This window comes from Hordeum vulgare, chromosome 4H, assembly GCF_904849725.1.
Source record: "Hordeum vulgare subsp. vulgare chromosome 4H, MorexV3_pseudomolecules_assembly, whole genome shotgun sequence".
Lineage (NCBI taxonomy): Eukaryota > Viridiplantae > Streptophyta > Magnoliopsida > Poales > Poaceae > Hordeum > Hordeum vulgare.
In genome coordinates, this window is record NC_058521.1 from 587,741,328 (window position 1) to 587,755,962 (window position 14,635).

Genomic DNA, 14,635 nt, shown 5'->3' on the forward strand with positions numbered 1-14,635 from the left:
AGGTTATTGAACCATCACTTCAACTAGTGTGTAGCAGGGCGTAGGAAGTTGTTCCTATGGCGCCTACACCAATTGAAGTGGAAGCTGATGATGGTGATCATTGAGCTTCGGATCAAGTTACTACAAACCTCGTAGGTCGACAAGGTCACGTACTACTACAGAGTGTTATGGTAACCCTGTCTTGGTGGTCATGTTGTTGAACAACAGTGAACCTACGAGTTATGGAGAAAGCAATGGTGGGCCCGGATTCCGACAAATGGCTGGAAGCCATGAAATCCGAGAGAGGATCCATGCATGAAAACAAAGTGTAGACTTTGGAAGAACTACTTGATGGTCATAGGACTATTGAGTAAAGATGGATCTTTAAAAGGAAGACAGACGATGATGGTGATAAGTCACTATTAAGAAAAGCTCGACTTGTCGCAAAGATGTTTTCGACAAGATCAAACAGTTGACTATGATGAGACTTTCTCACTCGTAGCGATGCTGAAAGTCTGTTAGAATTATGTTAGTAGTTGCTGCATTATTTATGAAATATTGCACATAGGATGTCAAAACATTGTTTCCTCGACGGTTTCCTTTAGCAAACATTGTATGTGATACAACCAGGAGGTTTTGTCGATCCTAAAGATACTAACAAGTATGCAAGCTCCAGCGATCCTTCAATGGACTGGTGCAAGCATCTCGGAGTTGGAATATACACTTTGATGAGATGATCAAAGATTTTGGGTTTGTACAAGGTTTATGAGAAACTTGTATTTCCAAAGAAGTGAGTGGGAGCACTATAGAATTTCTGATAAGTATATGTGGTTGACATATTGTGGATCAGAAGTAATGTAGAATTTTCTGTAAAGCATACAAGGTTGTTCGAAAGGAGTTTTCAAAGGAGTACCTGGATTGCGCTACTTGAACGTTGAGCATCAAAGATCTATGGAGATAGATCGAAAGCGCTTAATGGAAGTTTCAACAAGATGCATGCCTTGACAACTTTTTGAAGGAGTTAAAAATAGATCAGCAAAGAAGGAGTTCTTGGTTGCGTTGTGAGGTGTGAATTTGAGCAAGACTCAAAACCTGACCCCGGCAGAATAAAGAGAATAGACGAAGGTCGTCTTCTATGCCTTGGACGTAGAATCTGAAGTATGCCATGCTGGGTACCGCACCTGATGTGTGCCTTGACTCAAAGTCTGTTGATAGGTACAGAAAGTGATCCATGATTGAATCACTAGCAGCGGTCAAAATTTATCCTTAGTAACTGATGGACTAAGGATTTTTTCTCGATTATGGAGGTGGTTAAAGAGTTCGTCGTAAAGGGTTACGTCGATGCAAGCTTTGACACTAATCCGAATAACTATGAGTAGTGAAACGGATTCGTATAGTAGAGTAGATATTTGGAGTATTTCCGAATAGCACATTGTAGCAGCATCTATAAGATGACATAAAGATTTGTAAAGAACACACGGATCTGAAAGTTTCAGAACCGTTGACTAAAACCTCTCTCACGAGCAAGATGTGATCAGACCCCATAACTATATGGGTGTTGGATTCGTTGGAATCACATGGTGATGTGAACTAGATTATTGACTCTAGTGCAAGTGGGAGAATGTTGGAAATATGCCCTAGAGGTAATAATAATTAGTTATTATTATATTTCTTTGTTCATGATAATCGTTTATTATCCATGCTATAATTGTATTGATTGGAAACACAATACTTGTGTGGATACATAGACAAAACACTGTCCCTAGTAAGCCTCTAGTTGACTAGCTCGTTGATCAAAGATGGTCAAGGTTTCCTGGCCATAGGCAAGTGTTGTTACTTGATAACGTGATCACATCATTAGGAGAATCATGTGATGGACTAGACCCAAACTAATACACGTAGCATGTTGATCGTGTCATTTTGTTGCTACTGTTTTCTACGTGTCAAGTATTTATTCCTATGACCATGAGATCATATAACTCACTGACACCGGAGTAATGCTTTGTGTGTATCAAACGTCGCAATGTAACTGGGTGACTATAAAGATGCTCTATAGGTATCTCCGAAGGTGTTCGTTGAGTTAGTATGGATCGAGACTGGGATTTGTCACTCCGTGTGACGGAGAGGTATCTCGGGGCCCACTCGGTAATACAACATCACACACAAGCCTTGCAAGCAATGTGACTTAGTGTAAGTTGCGGGATATTGTATTACGGAACGAGTAAAGAGACTTGCCGGTAAACGAGATTGAAATAGGTATGCGGATACTGACGATCGAATCTCGGGCAAGTAACATACCGAAGGACAAAGGGAATAACATACGGGATTATATGAATCCTTGGCACTGAGGTTCAAACGATAAGATCTTCGTAGAATATGTGGGATCCAATATGGGCATCCAGGTCCCGCTATTGCATATTGACCGAGGAGTCACTCGGGTCATGTCTGCATAGTTCTCGAACCCGCAGGGTCTGCACACTTAAGGTTCGACGTTGTTTTATGCGGATTTGAGTTATATGGTTGGTTACCGAATGTTGTTCGGAGTCCCGGATGAGATCACGGACGTCACGAGGGTTTCCGGAATGGTCCGGAAACGAAGATTGATATATAGGATGACCTCATTTGATTACCGGAAGGTTTTCGGAGTTACCGGGAATGTACCGGGAATGACGAATGGGTTCCGGGTGTTCACCGGCGGGGGCAACCCACCCCGGGGAAGCCCATAGGCCTTGGAGGTGGCGCACCAGCCCTTGGTGGGCTGGTGGGACAGCCCAAGAAGGCCCTATGCGCCAAGGATAGAAAATCAAAGAGAAAGAAAAAAAAAGGAGGTGGGAAAGGAGAGAAGGACTCCACTTTCCAATCCTAGTTGCACTAGGATTGGAGGAGGACTCCTCCTCCCTTGGCGGCGCAGCCCTTGGGGCTCCTTGAGCCTCAAGGCAAGCCTCCCCTCCCTCCTACTATATATATGGAGCAATTAGGGCTGATTTGGGACAACTTTTCAAAGGCAGCCCGACCACATACCTCCACGGTTTTACCTCTAGATCGCATTTCTGCGAAGCTCGGGCGGAGCCCTGCTGAGATTAGATCACCACCAACCTGCGGAGCACCGTCACGCTGCCGGAGAACTCATCTACCTCTCCGTCTCTCTTGCTGGATCAAGAAGGCCGAGATCATCGTCGAGCTGTACGTGTGTTGAACGCGGAGGTGTCGTCCGTTCGGCACTAGATCGTGGGACGGATCGCGGGACGGTTCGTGGGACGGTTCGCGGGGCGGATCGAGGGACGTGAGGACATTCCACTACATCAACCGCGTTTCTTAACGCTTCTGTTGTGCGATCTACAAGGGTACGTAGATCGGAAATCCCCTCTCGTAGATGGACATCACCATGATAGGTCTTCGTGCGCGTAGGAAATTTTTTGTTTCCCATGCGACGTTCCCCAACAACCAAAGCTATCATGGGCAAGGGAAAAAACTTCAAAGTGATCGAATCCATGATCGACAAACTACATGAAAGACCAGATCCGCATCAACCATCTCAAGATACCATATGGATGATGATGTTCTTCACCAGCAACACCTTCATGAAGGGAGCGACGCTCAATCGCCACCTCATCACACCCAACCAGTCAAGGCCAGAATCTACGTTTTCACCTGAAGAAACAATCCAAAGATATACGAGCAATGCCAGCATCAAGGTAACAATGTATAAACATTGCCATTGCCACGTATGACCAACTCGGCCCAGACCTATGCTTTTACCCTGAAGCTCAAAACTGTATACACGAGAAGCACCACCATGGAAGTTGCTCATGTGTTTTCACTACCATTTTCCACGATCTCAGCAGCTACATGGCGCAATCACTGCCATTGCACAAACATCCCTCAGTGTCAGGTCCACGTCCATAGTTTGCATCGCATAGCCGAGGCAACAATCAAATCTGGAGAAATGAACCCCGATCTTTCGATGGCCATCACCGTCGTGGAACCGGGGGAGATCGTTGCATCACCACAGTCTACAACCACCATCACTAGGCCGACCAAAAATTGAATTACCAACACCGCCTGGGTACCACGATCCGACAAGGAAGGCCAAGCCGACATCGAGCAAGGCCCGATCCAAGTGTCATTGGAGGACCCCACGAACCCGTTGGAACTAGTCCACGACCGTCGTGCGGCACCACCCAAACCAGTGCCCGCGCGAAAGACTTGACGCTCTGCTGGAGAATGCATGCACCCTTCGAAACATGTCCAAGCCTAGCTACGACACCACCCCAACCCGTGCCCGCCCATCCATGCACACACACACCCACCATCCCGTGTGAGACTAGCCGCTAGGGATCACGGCACAACGACCACCCAACTAATGAGCACCGCCATCGGCTTCCAAGACCTCACGTCCCAGCGCGCGCCTGCGTGCCGCTCGCCTTTGTGTCCACCAGATTCGGGTGCCACCACGAGAGGAAGACCCGTCCCCGCCGTCGGTCGCATAGGCTTCACTGGACGATGTACTGTAGCGGCAGTGCGGCAGGAGGAGGGGGAGAAGGGTGGCGACACTAAGGTTTGTGGAGGCACGCCCGAGCAGTGATCTACTCCCTCCGTTCCATAATATAAGTCTTTTTAGAGATTCCACTAGAAGACTACATACGGATGTATATAGACATACTTTAGAGTGTAGATTCACTCATTTTGCTTCGTATGTAGTCCCCTAGTGAAATCGCTTAAAAGACTTATATTTAGGAACGGAGGGAGTAGAAAATAAATTCAGAAACCTAATGTCTAGCAAATCTATGAAAATATTGGAGTGGCTGGATGTATGCACGAATACGTCGTAATCAGCTATACAGAATTCCGACATTGTGGGGGTGTTTCTTTCCAGGGACTTTTTGGGTTGGGACTAAAAAAAGTTCCTTTTAGTTCCATGTGAAAGAAATAGGAGGGACTTTTAGGGACTAAAAGGGGGTATTTGGGACTAAGGAAGAAGTCCCTATGAAAGGGACTTTTTGGAACTTTTTTGGCACTTTTTCCAACAGCGACCCTACTTTTAGCATGTTATTTAATAACTTCTAGTATATTACTAGGGGTAACATGGTCTTTTTGCATGTCATTTAATGATCTCTAGTCTATGTTTAGTCCTGAGAAAGAAACGGGTAGAGACTAGAGACTTTTTAATTAGGACACAGGGCCTGTATATTTGAAGATATGCCCGGACATTAAAACCACGCACACATGAAAAACGAGCATCCTATTTGCCCTACGGAAATGGCAAGTTTCCGTCACTTGTTTTTTAACCATTCCGAGGAGTCGACACAAGTCCCGGCATCTACGCAACGACCATAGCGCTTGTCAATTATCCCCACCGATGGCGTCTAGCAAGCCGACAAACCCCGAGGTAGACAATGACATGGAGTGCTCCTCCCCGGAATCGGGTGCCGAGGACGCCGTGGAGTCGTCGTCGCCGGTGGCAGCGCCATCTTCGCGGTTCAAGGGCGTCGTGCCGCAGCCTAACGGGCGCTGGGGCGCGCAGATCTACGAGAAGCACTCGCGGGTGTGGCTTGGCACGTTCGGGGACGAGGAAGCCGCCGCGTGCGCCTACGACGTGGCCGCGCTCCGCTTCCGCGGCCGCGACGCCGTCACCAACCACCAGCGCCTGCCGGCGGCGGAGGGGGCCGGCTGGTCGTCCACGAGCGAGCTCGCCTTCCTCGCCGACCACTCCAAGGCCGAGATCGTCGACATGCTCCGGAAGCACACCTACGACGACGAGCTCCGGCAGGGCCTGCGCCGCGGCCACGGGCGCGCGCAGCCCACGCCGGCGTGGGCGCGAGAGTTCCTCTTCGAGAAGGCCCTGACCCCGAGCGACGTCGGCAAGCTCAACCGCCTGGTCGTTCCGAAGCAGCACGCCGAGAAGCACTTCCCCCCGACGACGGCGGCGGCCGCCGGAAGCGACGGCAAGGGCTTGCTGCTCAACTTCGAGGACGGCCAAGGGAAGGTGTGGAGGTTCCGGTACTCATACTGGAACAGCAGCCAGAGCTACGTGCTCACCAAGGGCTGGAGCCGCTTCGTCCAAGAAAAGGGCCTCTGCGCCGGCGACACCGTGACGTTCTCCCGGTCGGCGTACGTGATGAATGACACGGATGAGCAGCTCTTCATCGACTACAAGCAGAGTAGCAAGAACGACGAAGCGGCCGACGTAGCCACTGCCGATGAGAATGAGGCCGGCCATGTCGCCGTGAAGCTCTTCGGGGTCGACATTGGCTGGGCTGGGATGGCGGGATCATCAGGTGGGTGAAGTGCACGGTATGTTCTTGGTCTTCTCGCATAGTGTGATTGCGGTTGCCATGGTGTGGCTTCCATTTCGAAGATGCAGAGATGCTTGTAAGCGAGAGACAATCCCTTGACATTTTTCATGTCGATCTTAATAGATTCCTCTCCTTGCGAGGTTTATGGGAAGGCGACAACTTCAAATTAGTACATCGTTCATGGTGGTATTATTGAATAATATGCGGTTACCGTGAGGGCGTGATGACCAGCAGCGTTTTTTATGCTGATCATGAAGGGTGGTTCGAGCAATTGCTAGCTAATTAACACAAGCAAGCAGAAGCAGCTGTGCAGTGTGCAGCAGCCAGCAGGCCAGGGGGGGTGCGCTAGTGAGTAGTAGATACGATGTTTCCCGATATAGAGGACCGTCCAGCCTAATTTTATGTTGTTTTATGCTATGAGCTGCGTGTCTCGACTACTCCATGCTAACCTCTTTTGTCTCCTTCCTACATACTCAAAGATTAGTGCAGTACTGTATCATCAGGGCATGCAGCTAGGGGACCCTCAACTTTACCTGCTATAGCCATGATGGTCAGGCTTTAAAAATGGCCTTGTATCTGAATGCTGCCTGCCTACCGGCGGCAACAGCTGAGATCTTGACTCTTCCTGACCTACCTGACATTTGGCCCTATTCTTCTAAACAAAACATCCTCCTGGTCGTTCCCAATTCAGTTCTATTCGATGGGAAAATATCTAGGCTCTTCATCTTTTTTTTTTTTTGAAAAGGATGCATGACCCTGGCCTCTGCATCGAGTGAAGGCTCTTCACATTTAGGCGTCCTCAAACTCCCGACTCTAAAAGGTCAACTTCAAATGTTAAAAAAAAAGAAAATATCTGAATTTTTATTGTGAATGATCACAAGGCACATGTAGACAAGCCCTAAAAAAGCCAGAATCAAATTTGAAATGCATATTCAGAAGAAAAAAAAGAGATAATTCTTGATGTGAATAGTGTCCTTTTTGCTTCTTTTTTACACTATTCATGTTAAATTTGTCTTTTTTTCTCAATGTGTATTTCGGGTTTCAATCTGAATTTTCTAGAGGTTGTAGGCGCATGTGTTGGGAACATTCACATTTTTTCTAAATTGTCTTGAAACAATTGAAATCAACATTTTAGACATGGACGCATGAGCATTACTGTTGGGAGCACTGGATCCCCCCCCCCCCCCCTCCGTGGCGGTGCCAGGAATCATATCATTTGTAGTCAATTTGGCATTGTGTAGTCAATATATGAATATAGGAATGTATGATATATTTTTTTCCATGAGATGTAACATCATGGCGGAGTAATACCATCTGAGTTACTTGCAGAAGGAAAAAAAATGTTACTCCCATTGTTCCGAAATACACATCATTTTGGAAATGGACAAGAGTAGCTATGCTTTTGACATGAAAATTTGTCATAACAATCCTCATGATATTATGTTCACCTATGGCACCTTATTTGTCACATTCAACAATTGAGCTGCAATACTTTTACTGGTAGCTAGATATAAACCAAGCCGTGGACTAGTTCCAAATCTGTCCTTACCAAGAAAGAACGTAAGGTTTTGTCGTTGCCTACACGTCCTTCGTCCAACCTAAAACTGTCCATCGCCGTTTTGCTTGAAAACCGCCTTAACTATCTCGCTTTTTATTGAATTACAAAATAAATTTATTTTCTTTGGTAGACCATCAGTTAAAATCCTCAATTCATTTAGGTACATATAAATCAAGGGCAAGGGCAAGATTTGATAAATATCTATTTACGCAATTATATTAATATGACCATGTAAATCACAGGTTAATGAACTAGAATTTTAATATTCTATTGCAATGCACAGACAATTATATAGCATTATATAGTACTCCACCTCTAAACAAATAAGATGTATTACAGAGGAAATAAGCATGCCTACCGCATGGTAGCTTCATAGGTAATCCAGCACCCGTAATCCAGTGGTCAAAATGACCCATGCCTACTGCTGTATGTGTTCCTTTATACCGACTGGTGTATGTGTCCCATGTATGTCGGCACACGCGGGGCACTCTGCACCTGATTATTGCGCAAGCAAGATGGACAAGTGGAAGCAGATGGGTTTGTTCGTGGCCACGTGGGGGAGACGAGGGTGACTGCGACACCGGGCTGGATGGAGAGAGACAACAGTTGGTGGCCGTAACGTTGGTGGTTACTTATACTAGTACTCCCTCCGTAAAAAGATAATAATAACGTTTTAAATCTTTTTTTTTTTTGCGAGGGTAAGAACGTTTATGTTAGACCGATGGATCTCCAATGGTTTATCAAGGTTGCTATTTAGCTCACTAGCAAGGAAAGTGTGTGTACTTTGTATGTGCTGCACCATTGAAATACAGGCAGGGTCAGCCCGGCCCGACCTTGCCCACAGGCCTAGCTTGGGCGTAAGATTTTGAGCATGATGGCTAGGTCGGCCGAGGCTCAGGCTTGTGGGTTTCACAATTTCAAAAAGAGGTCCGGCCGAGATCCAAGGCCTCACGGGCTTTTTCACTAGCGGGCCGGGCTTGGACCTAAAATCCAGTCCCAATGATCGGGTCGCGTCGGGCGCATGAGTTTCCTTTCACGGCCTTTGTTAAACCCGGCATGAAGTATGGCCACGTCTAAGAGGATGAAGGGGGTATGTGGTGTATCGAAACAATTGATGTTATCGATGCATCCGTCCCCTGTTGCATGTTCAAAAGTGTTGAAAAAATCTAAAAGTCTACTCGTCATCATCGTCGGTCCATGCATGCATACACACTCCGCTCTTTTCCGCGCGAGAAGAGTGGAGGCATGTGCATCCAAGAAGTTGAGATCGGTGCAGTCAAAAAGGTATTTCTCTGTGCAACGCGTTGATGAGGCGAGGTCACAGTCATAGTCGTAAATAGATGCAGCTAGCCATGTAGCAAGGTGGACAACAAACATGCTCGTGGATTCGGAGGGGTTAGGCCAACTCCAACCCACAGCATCAAATCGTCTGAATCTGTCCATTTTGGTTCAAACGAACACACGAGACGACCGAACATGCAATCCCATCCACAAAAACGTATGTTTTTTGTCCGGCTCGTCCCATTTTAAGCACAAAAATGATATGTCTATATGGTCAATTGGACACAGAACGGACGTGCACGTGTCCTCTTGTCGTCCACCTCCGGCCCACGGTTCGGGCGTCCCACTACCTCCCACCGACCCCATTGAATCCACACGAATGGATGGGCCCGCCGGTCAACCACCCAGCCGCCCCTAGGCTACGCCCTTTTTTATGGCGAACCCGGGCATTGGCTAGTCCACTTCCATTTCCACACCCACTTCCACTTCTCCCATTTTCCCACCATTGCTCCCTCCCTCCCAAATATCAAACCCTAGCCTATTGCCGGAGGCCCAGCCTGCTCCCCACCGGCCATGGGTTTCTGGAAGTGGGTGTCCGGCAACAGTGCTAACCACGACCTTGACGCGGGGTCGTCGTCCCCCTTGTCTAGAAGCATGCCACCCACTCCACCTCGTCGGTAGCCTTCTCGGTATCACCTCCGGTGGTCGTACCACACTTTTGGTCGTATGTCAAGGTCGCCATCTGCTACCGATTCTTGGAGGTTGGCACCTCAATGCCGTGGTCTGATGTCCACCTCCCCAATGGGTGGCATCCGAACCCGAATAGGGTGCCCATCCCCCCCCCCTTCCGTCCTAGTGAACTGTTGTGCCCGCTACATGAAATTCCCTATCGTCGCACGCGGATCCCACGCTAGTACCTCGTCGACCGGCTCTACGACGTCGACTCTGTTTTAATATTTCCTGCTTTTTCCCAGTTTAATGAGCCGGTTTTCACTGTTTTTTGGAAAACCGGCCAGTTTGATCGGTTTTCTCTGGTGCGATTGCAGAACGGTCTTATTAACTTAAAACCTGATGAGGCTGCCGGTTCCGGTTTTTTCTGGACCGACCGTCGGTCCGGTCCGGTTTTTAAAACTAGGACTCTAATATAAGTGAGTAAACGCGTGCGTCAAATGCGAGTGGAGAACACAATCAGTTTAGTATTTCTACAATGTGCTCGCATAGTGTGCTACTGCTACATGAAAATGAGGTTGGACCGACAGTACATACCCTTTTTAAAACCATATCCTACATAAATTTAAAAATAATTGTGATTCTTTAAAAAGTTTCACAAATTGTGATTCTTTTTATTTTTGTATATATACATCCATCCATCCATCCATACATACATACATACACACATATAGGAACAATTCACTGAGCCTTAGAAAATGTTCACGTAATGCGAAACTTTGTTTATGTAATTTCTGAAAACAAAATGTTCATATCATACAAACAATATTCATCCTATATAAAAAATGCTCATATATTAAAGAAATGTAAATGCAGTGTTATGACATTGTTTATCTAAGACTAAAAAATTCACACCAAGAAATGAATGTTTGTGACTTTCAATAAAATGGTCATCGTGTATTTAAAAAATATTCATGTTGTATGAGGAAAATGTTCACGCGTCTAAAAATGTTCATGGAGTGTAAATACTTTGTTCAAGCATGGATTAAATATATTCAAACCATTCAAAAATTTATTTTCGAAATTTTATAAATATTCGATATGTATTTCAAAATAATCACATATTAGAAAACAGTTCATCATATACTAATAAAATTCATCATTAATTTAGAAATGGGTTATATTTTGTAAAAAATGTTCACTTGTATTTTGAAAAAACGACTTGTATTAGAAAAATGAACTGTATGTAAACAATGTTCAACTTATCTTAAGCGAATGTTCATGACAATTTTAATAATGTTCACTATGTATTGAAAAAATGCACGATGTATATTGTTCAATATGCATTGAAAAAAATGTTCAAGATGTATTCATATAAATGTGCAGTGTTTTATTTAGAAATTGTTCAACATGTATGTGAAAATATTTACCTATATACGTAAAAAAGTTCAACATATTTTTAAAAAACATTTGAAACATATTTGAAATATTACAATGACGGAATAAATAAAATAAAAATAGAATAAATAAATAAAAGAAAACCAGATGAAAATTGTAAAGGTAAAATGGAAGAAAAAATAGATGAAAACTAATAGGGAAAACACACACAAAAGGAAAAAGAAACTCATGAAAGTTTGAAAACCCTTTTTTACCAGCCCATAGAACCTTTTCTGAAACCGTACAATTAGGTCTACCCACTAAGGAGAAGCGTTTGATGTGCAACTACTTTAATCTCAGAGTTGACGAAGCATACGCCCCGCGCGCCTAGATAGAACTTCTTCAGGGAATTATAGATTGCACACGTGGCTTCGGCTCATGTGCCCCCTAGCTACCCCCATAGTCCATTTGGCACATGTTTCTCCTTGACGACAAGTCTACAACCTATTCTCAGGGACATGAGAATTTTCTCGCATCAGTCATCTTCTTCCTTCCTTCCTTCTTTCCTTCCTTCATAACAAACCTCGTCGGAGAAGACAACCCCACTATCTATCTCCCAAGAAAGCCATGGCACTATTATCTATCTTTGGAAGAAGCCATGGCCCCATTATCAATCTTTGTAGGAAGCCAAGGCCCCTTTATCTATCTTAGGGGTGGGCGTATATGTGATAGCCATAGTTGTTTTCCGGTGCGGCATGGCTTGGAGGGATGGCCGGGGTGGCAACCAAAATGGGGTGGGGAGATAGAGGGGAGGGCGGCGCGGCCAAGCGGCGTAAACCACTAGCCGTGGAAGGAACGAGGCGGACGATTAGGCCTGGGTTGTCCGGCAGCTTCGCGAGGTAGAAGAAGGTGGAGGTAGATTATAAACAATGCCCGATCTATTTTCATTTACTATATGAAGATCGGGCGGTCGTGACTGGACTGGTGCAACTTTTTTTCAGTTAACTGATGCACATGTAGTCCCATTTGACTTGTCCAATTGCCTAGGAAAGAATGGCTTAAGCCGTCCTTCCTACATCAGTCTGATAACAACAAAGATCTTCACTATGCAAACTTGTTTTCTTTGAGAAAGAAGTTTAAGATTCATAAACTCTACATCAGTTTGTGAGCTGTTTGTGGATCTAAGACATTGTTACGCTACTTATTATTGCAGAGGTCGGCGGCTTTCCTCCTTTTCAAAGAAAAAAGACACTACATCAGTAGGATACACACAAGACACAACAATCTTTATTAAAGTTGATCAAGGTGAAAGACATCAACAATCAGTGTACACGGTCTAGATAACTATTGCTTGGCCATTACGATATATGAAATTTAACACCAACAATTAAGTTGACGTTTTTAGAATTTCCTATACGCCGCTCATTGCGGTAAGTAGTTGCCACTTCACACAGGAGGTGCGAGCGACGGGATTTGGCCGGCCAGTTAACACTTTCATCGATCCCGGTTTTGAGAACGTTCTAGAGAATTTCAGCCGGATTTTTTTGGTTTTGAGAATTTTCTAGAAGATTCCCTAAACTGTTTATTCTATTTTTTTCTTTTCTTTTTTCTTTATTTTTTATTTTTTGTTCTTTTTTTCTGTTTCTGTTTGGAAGATGTTCTCGATTTTCAAAAAATGTTCCAGAATTTGCAAAAGTGTTCCAGAATTTCCCGGAATTTTTGAAAATGTTCTGGAATTTGAAAAATGTTTTGGAATTTGAAAAATGTTGCGGAATTTGAAAAAATGTTCCGGAATTTTACAAAATTGTTCCGGTACTTGAAAAATGTTCCAAAATATGAAAAAATGTTCCGGAATTTCAAAAATATCCCAAATGTTTAAATAAAGTTCCAGGATTTGAAAAAATGTTCTGGAATTTTAAAAGAGTGTTCCAGAATTTGAAAAAATGTTCCTGAATTTAAAAAATGATCCGGAATTTTGAAAAATGTTTCGAAATTTGGAAAAATGTTGCAGAATTCGAAAAAATGTTCCAAATTTGAAATTATTTTACGTAATTTGAAAAAATGTTCCATAATTTAAAAATTGTTCCTGATTTTTTTACTTTTCTGTTTTGTTTTCAAAAAATGTTCTTCAAATTCGATATTGTTTTGGTGTTTTAGTAAATTATCTGGATTTTCAAACAAATTTTAAGAAAATGTTTATACAATATTAAAAAAATTGTGATTCCAAATTTGTTCGCATTTTTTAAAAATTGTTCATAGTTTAAAAAATGTGCATGTTTTAAAAAAAGATTGGAAATTCAGATTTAGTTCGTTTCCATAAATAAATGACAAAGAGAAAAAAAGAATAAAAACGAACCAAAATAAAAAGAAAATATGCAGAAAAGAAAGGAACTGGGCCGGCCCAACCGGGCAACCACCCTGTGCGACCTAGGGTCTCCCTGCTGCAGAATGCGGTGCGTAGGAGCTCCCGACGTCTTCCGCAGCAACTCCTTCCAAAATATAAACAACCTCGCATAGTCATCATCACGTTTGGCCCAAGACGGTCAGGACAAAAAAGAATCATCCTAATATGTCGAGACCAACTAGTAAAAATCAACACATTAGTAAATAAAAACTACGTCTTCAACGAGGTACTTAGGCTGGTAATCAAGGTTAACCATTGCAGCTTGACGCCTAAAGACCGGCATAAATCCAAGGCCATTACGAATCTGAAACGACTTTGGGGCTTAAGGCGGGGTCCAATTAGAATGGTGTAGGCTTTTGACCTAGCACGACGCGATAGCTAATTGCAGGAACGGTTTTGCACCCTAGTTATTTTTTTTGGAAACGCTGCACGGGCCGTTCGCCTCGCTGGTCAGGTACATGTAATATTTTTTTCGTCAGATTTGTTGCAACCATGCGTGAATTTCATACAAACATTTTTCATTTTGCTACGATCTGTTTATTCAAAAAGCTACATCCACGTTTGGTTGCAACTCGAGTTCGTTGAATTTTTGCTACAACCGGCGTTTGACTTTTGCTACAACCGTCTTAATTTTTGCTACAACCGGCATCATTTGTTGCTGCAACCGTTCACTAAAAAAGTTGCATACATGTTCACGTATATTTTGCTACAACTGGCGTTTGACTTTTGCTACCACACACCATCAGCTTCGTTTTTTTGCTACGATCACATAGATATTTTTTTTGCTATAATTTTTTTTATTGCAATCGTTGATGAAAATTGCTGCATCGCGCCGAAATTTGCTGCATCGAAGAAAAAAAATGTAGCATGGATAGATCTAACGGTGCGGACGCGTGACGGTTGACGGATCGTGCGGCCCGCACGCGGTCGGCTAAAAGTTTCGACCGGCGCTGGCGCAGAGCAATGGCCCATCTTTTTTATCTCTAATAACAGACACAATCATGTGGATCAGACAGGCGCACGATCTCCTACCAACTTACTGTAAGTAGAACTAGCTTAAACTAGACACAC

At 44.2% G+C, this 14,635-nt stretch overlaps 1 protein-coding gene across 1 annotated transcript; it reads left to right on the forward strand.

Annotated features, from left to right (window-relative positions):
* The first annotated feature begins 5,204 nt into the window (after positions 1 to 5,204).
* Positions 5,205 to 6,426, forward strand: LOC123447320 (putative AP2/ERF and B3 domain-containing protein Os01g0140700). The gene has a single exon (XM_045123911.1). It carries the CDS (start codon positions 5,339 to 5,341, stop codon positions 6,263 to 6,265), a length of 927 nt encoding a protein of 308 aa, XP_044979846.1. The 5' UTR covers positions 5,205 to 5,338; the 3' UTR covers positions 6,266 to 6,426.
* Positions 6,427 to 14,635: the final 8,209 nt, after the last annotated feature.

What these genes read in the sequence shown, in the direction of transcription:
- LOC123447320 (XM_045123911.1), top strand. Translation starts at nt 5,339, where the DNA reads ATGGCGTCTAGCAAGCCGACAAACCCCGAGGTAGACAATGACATGGAG.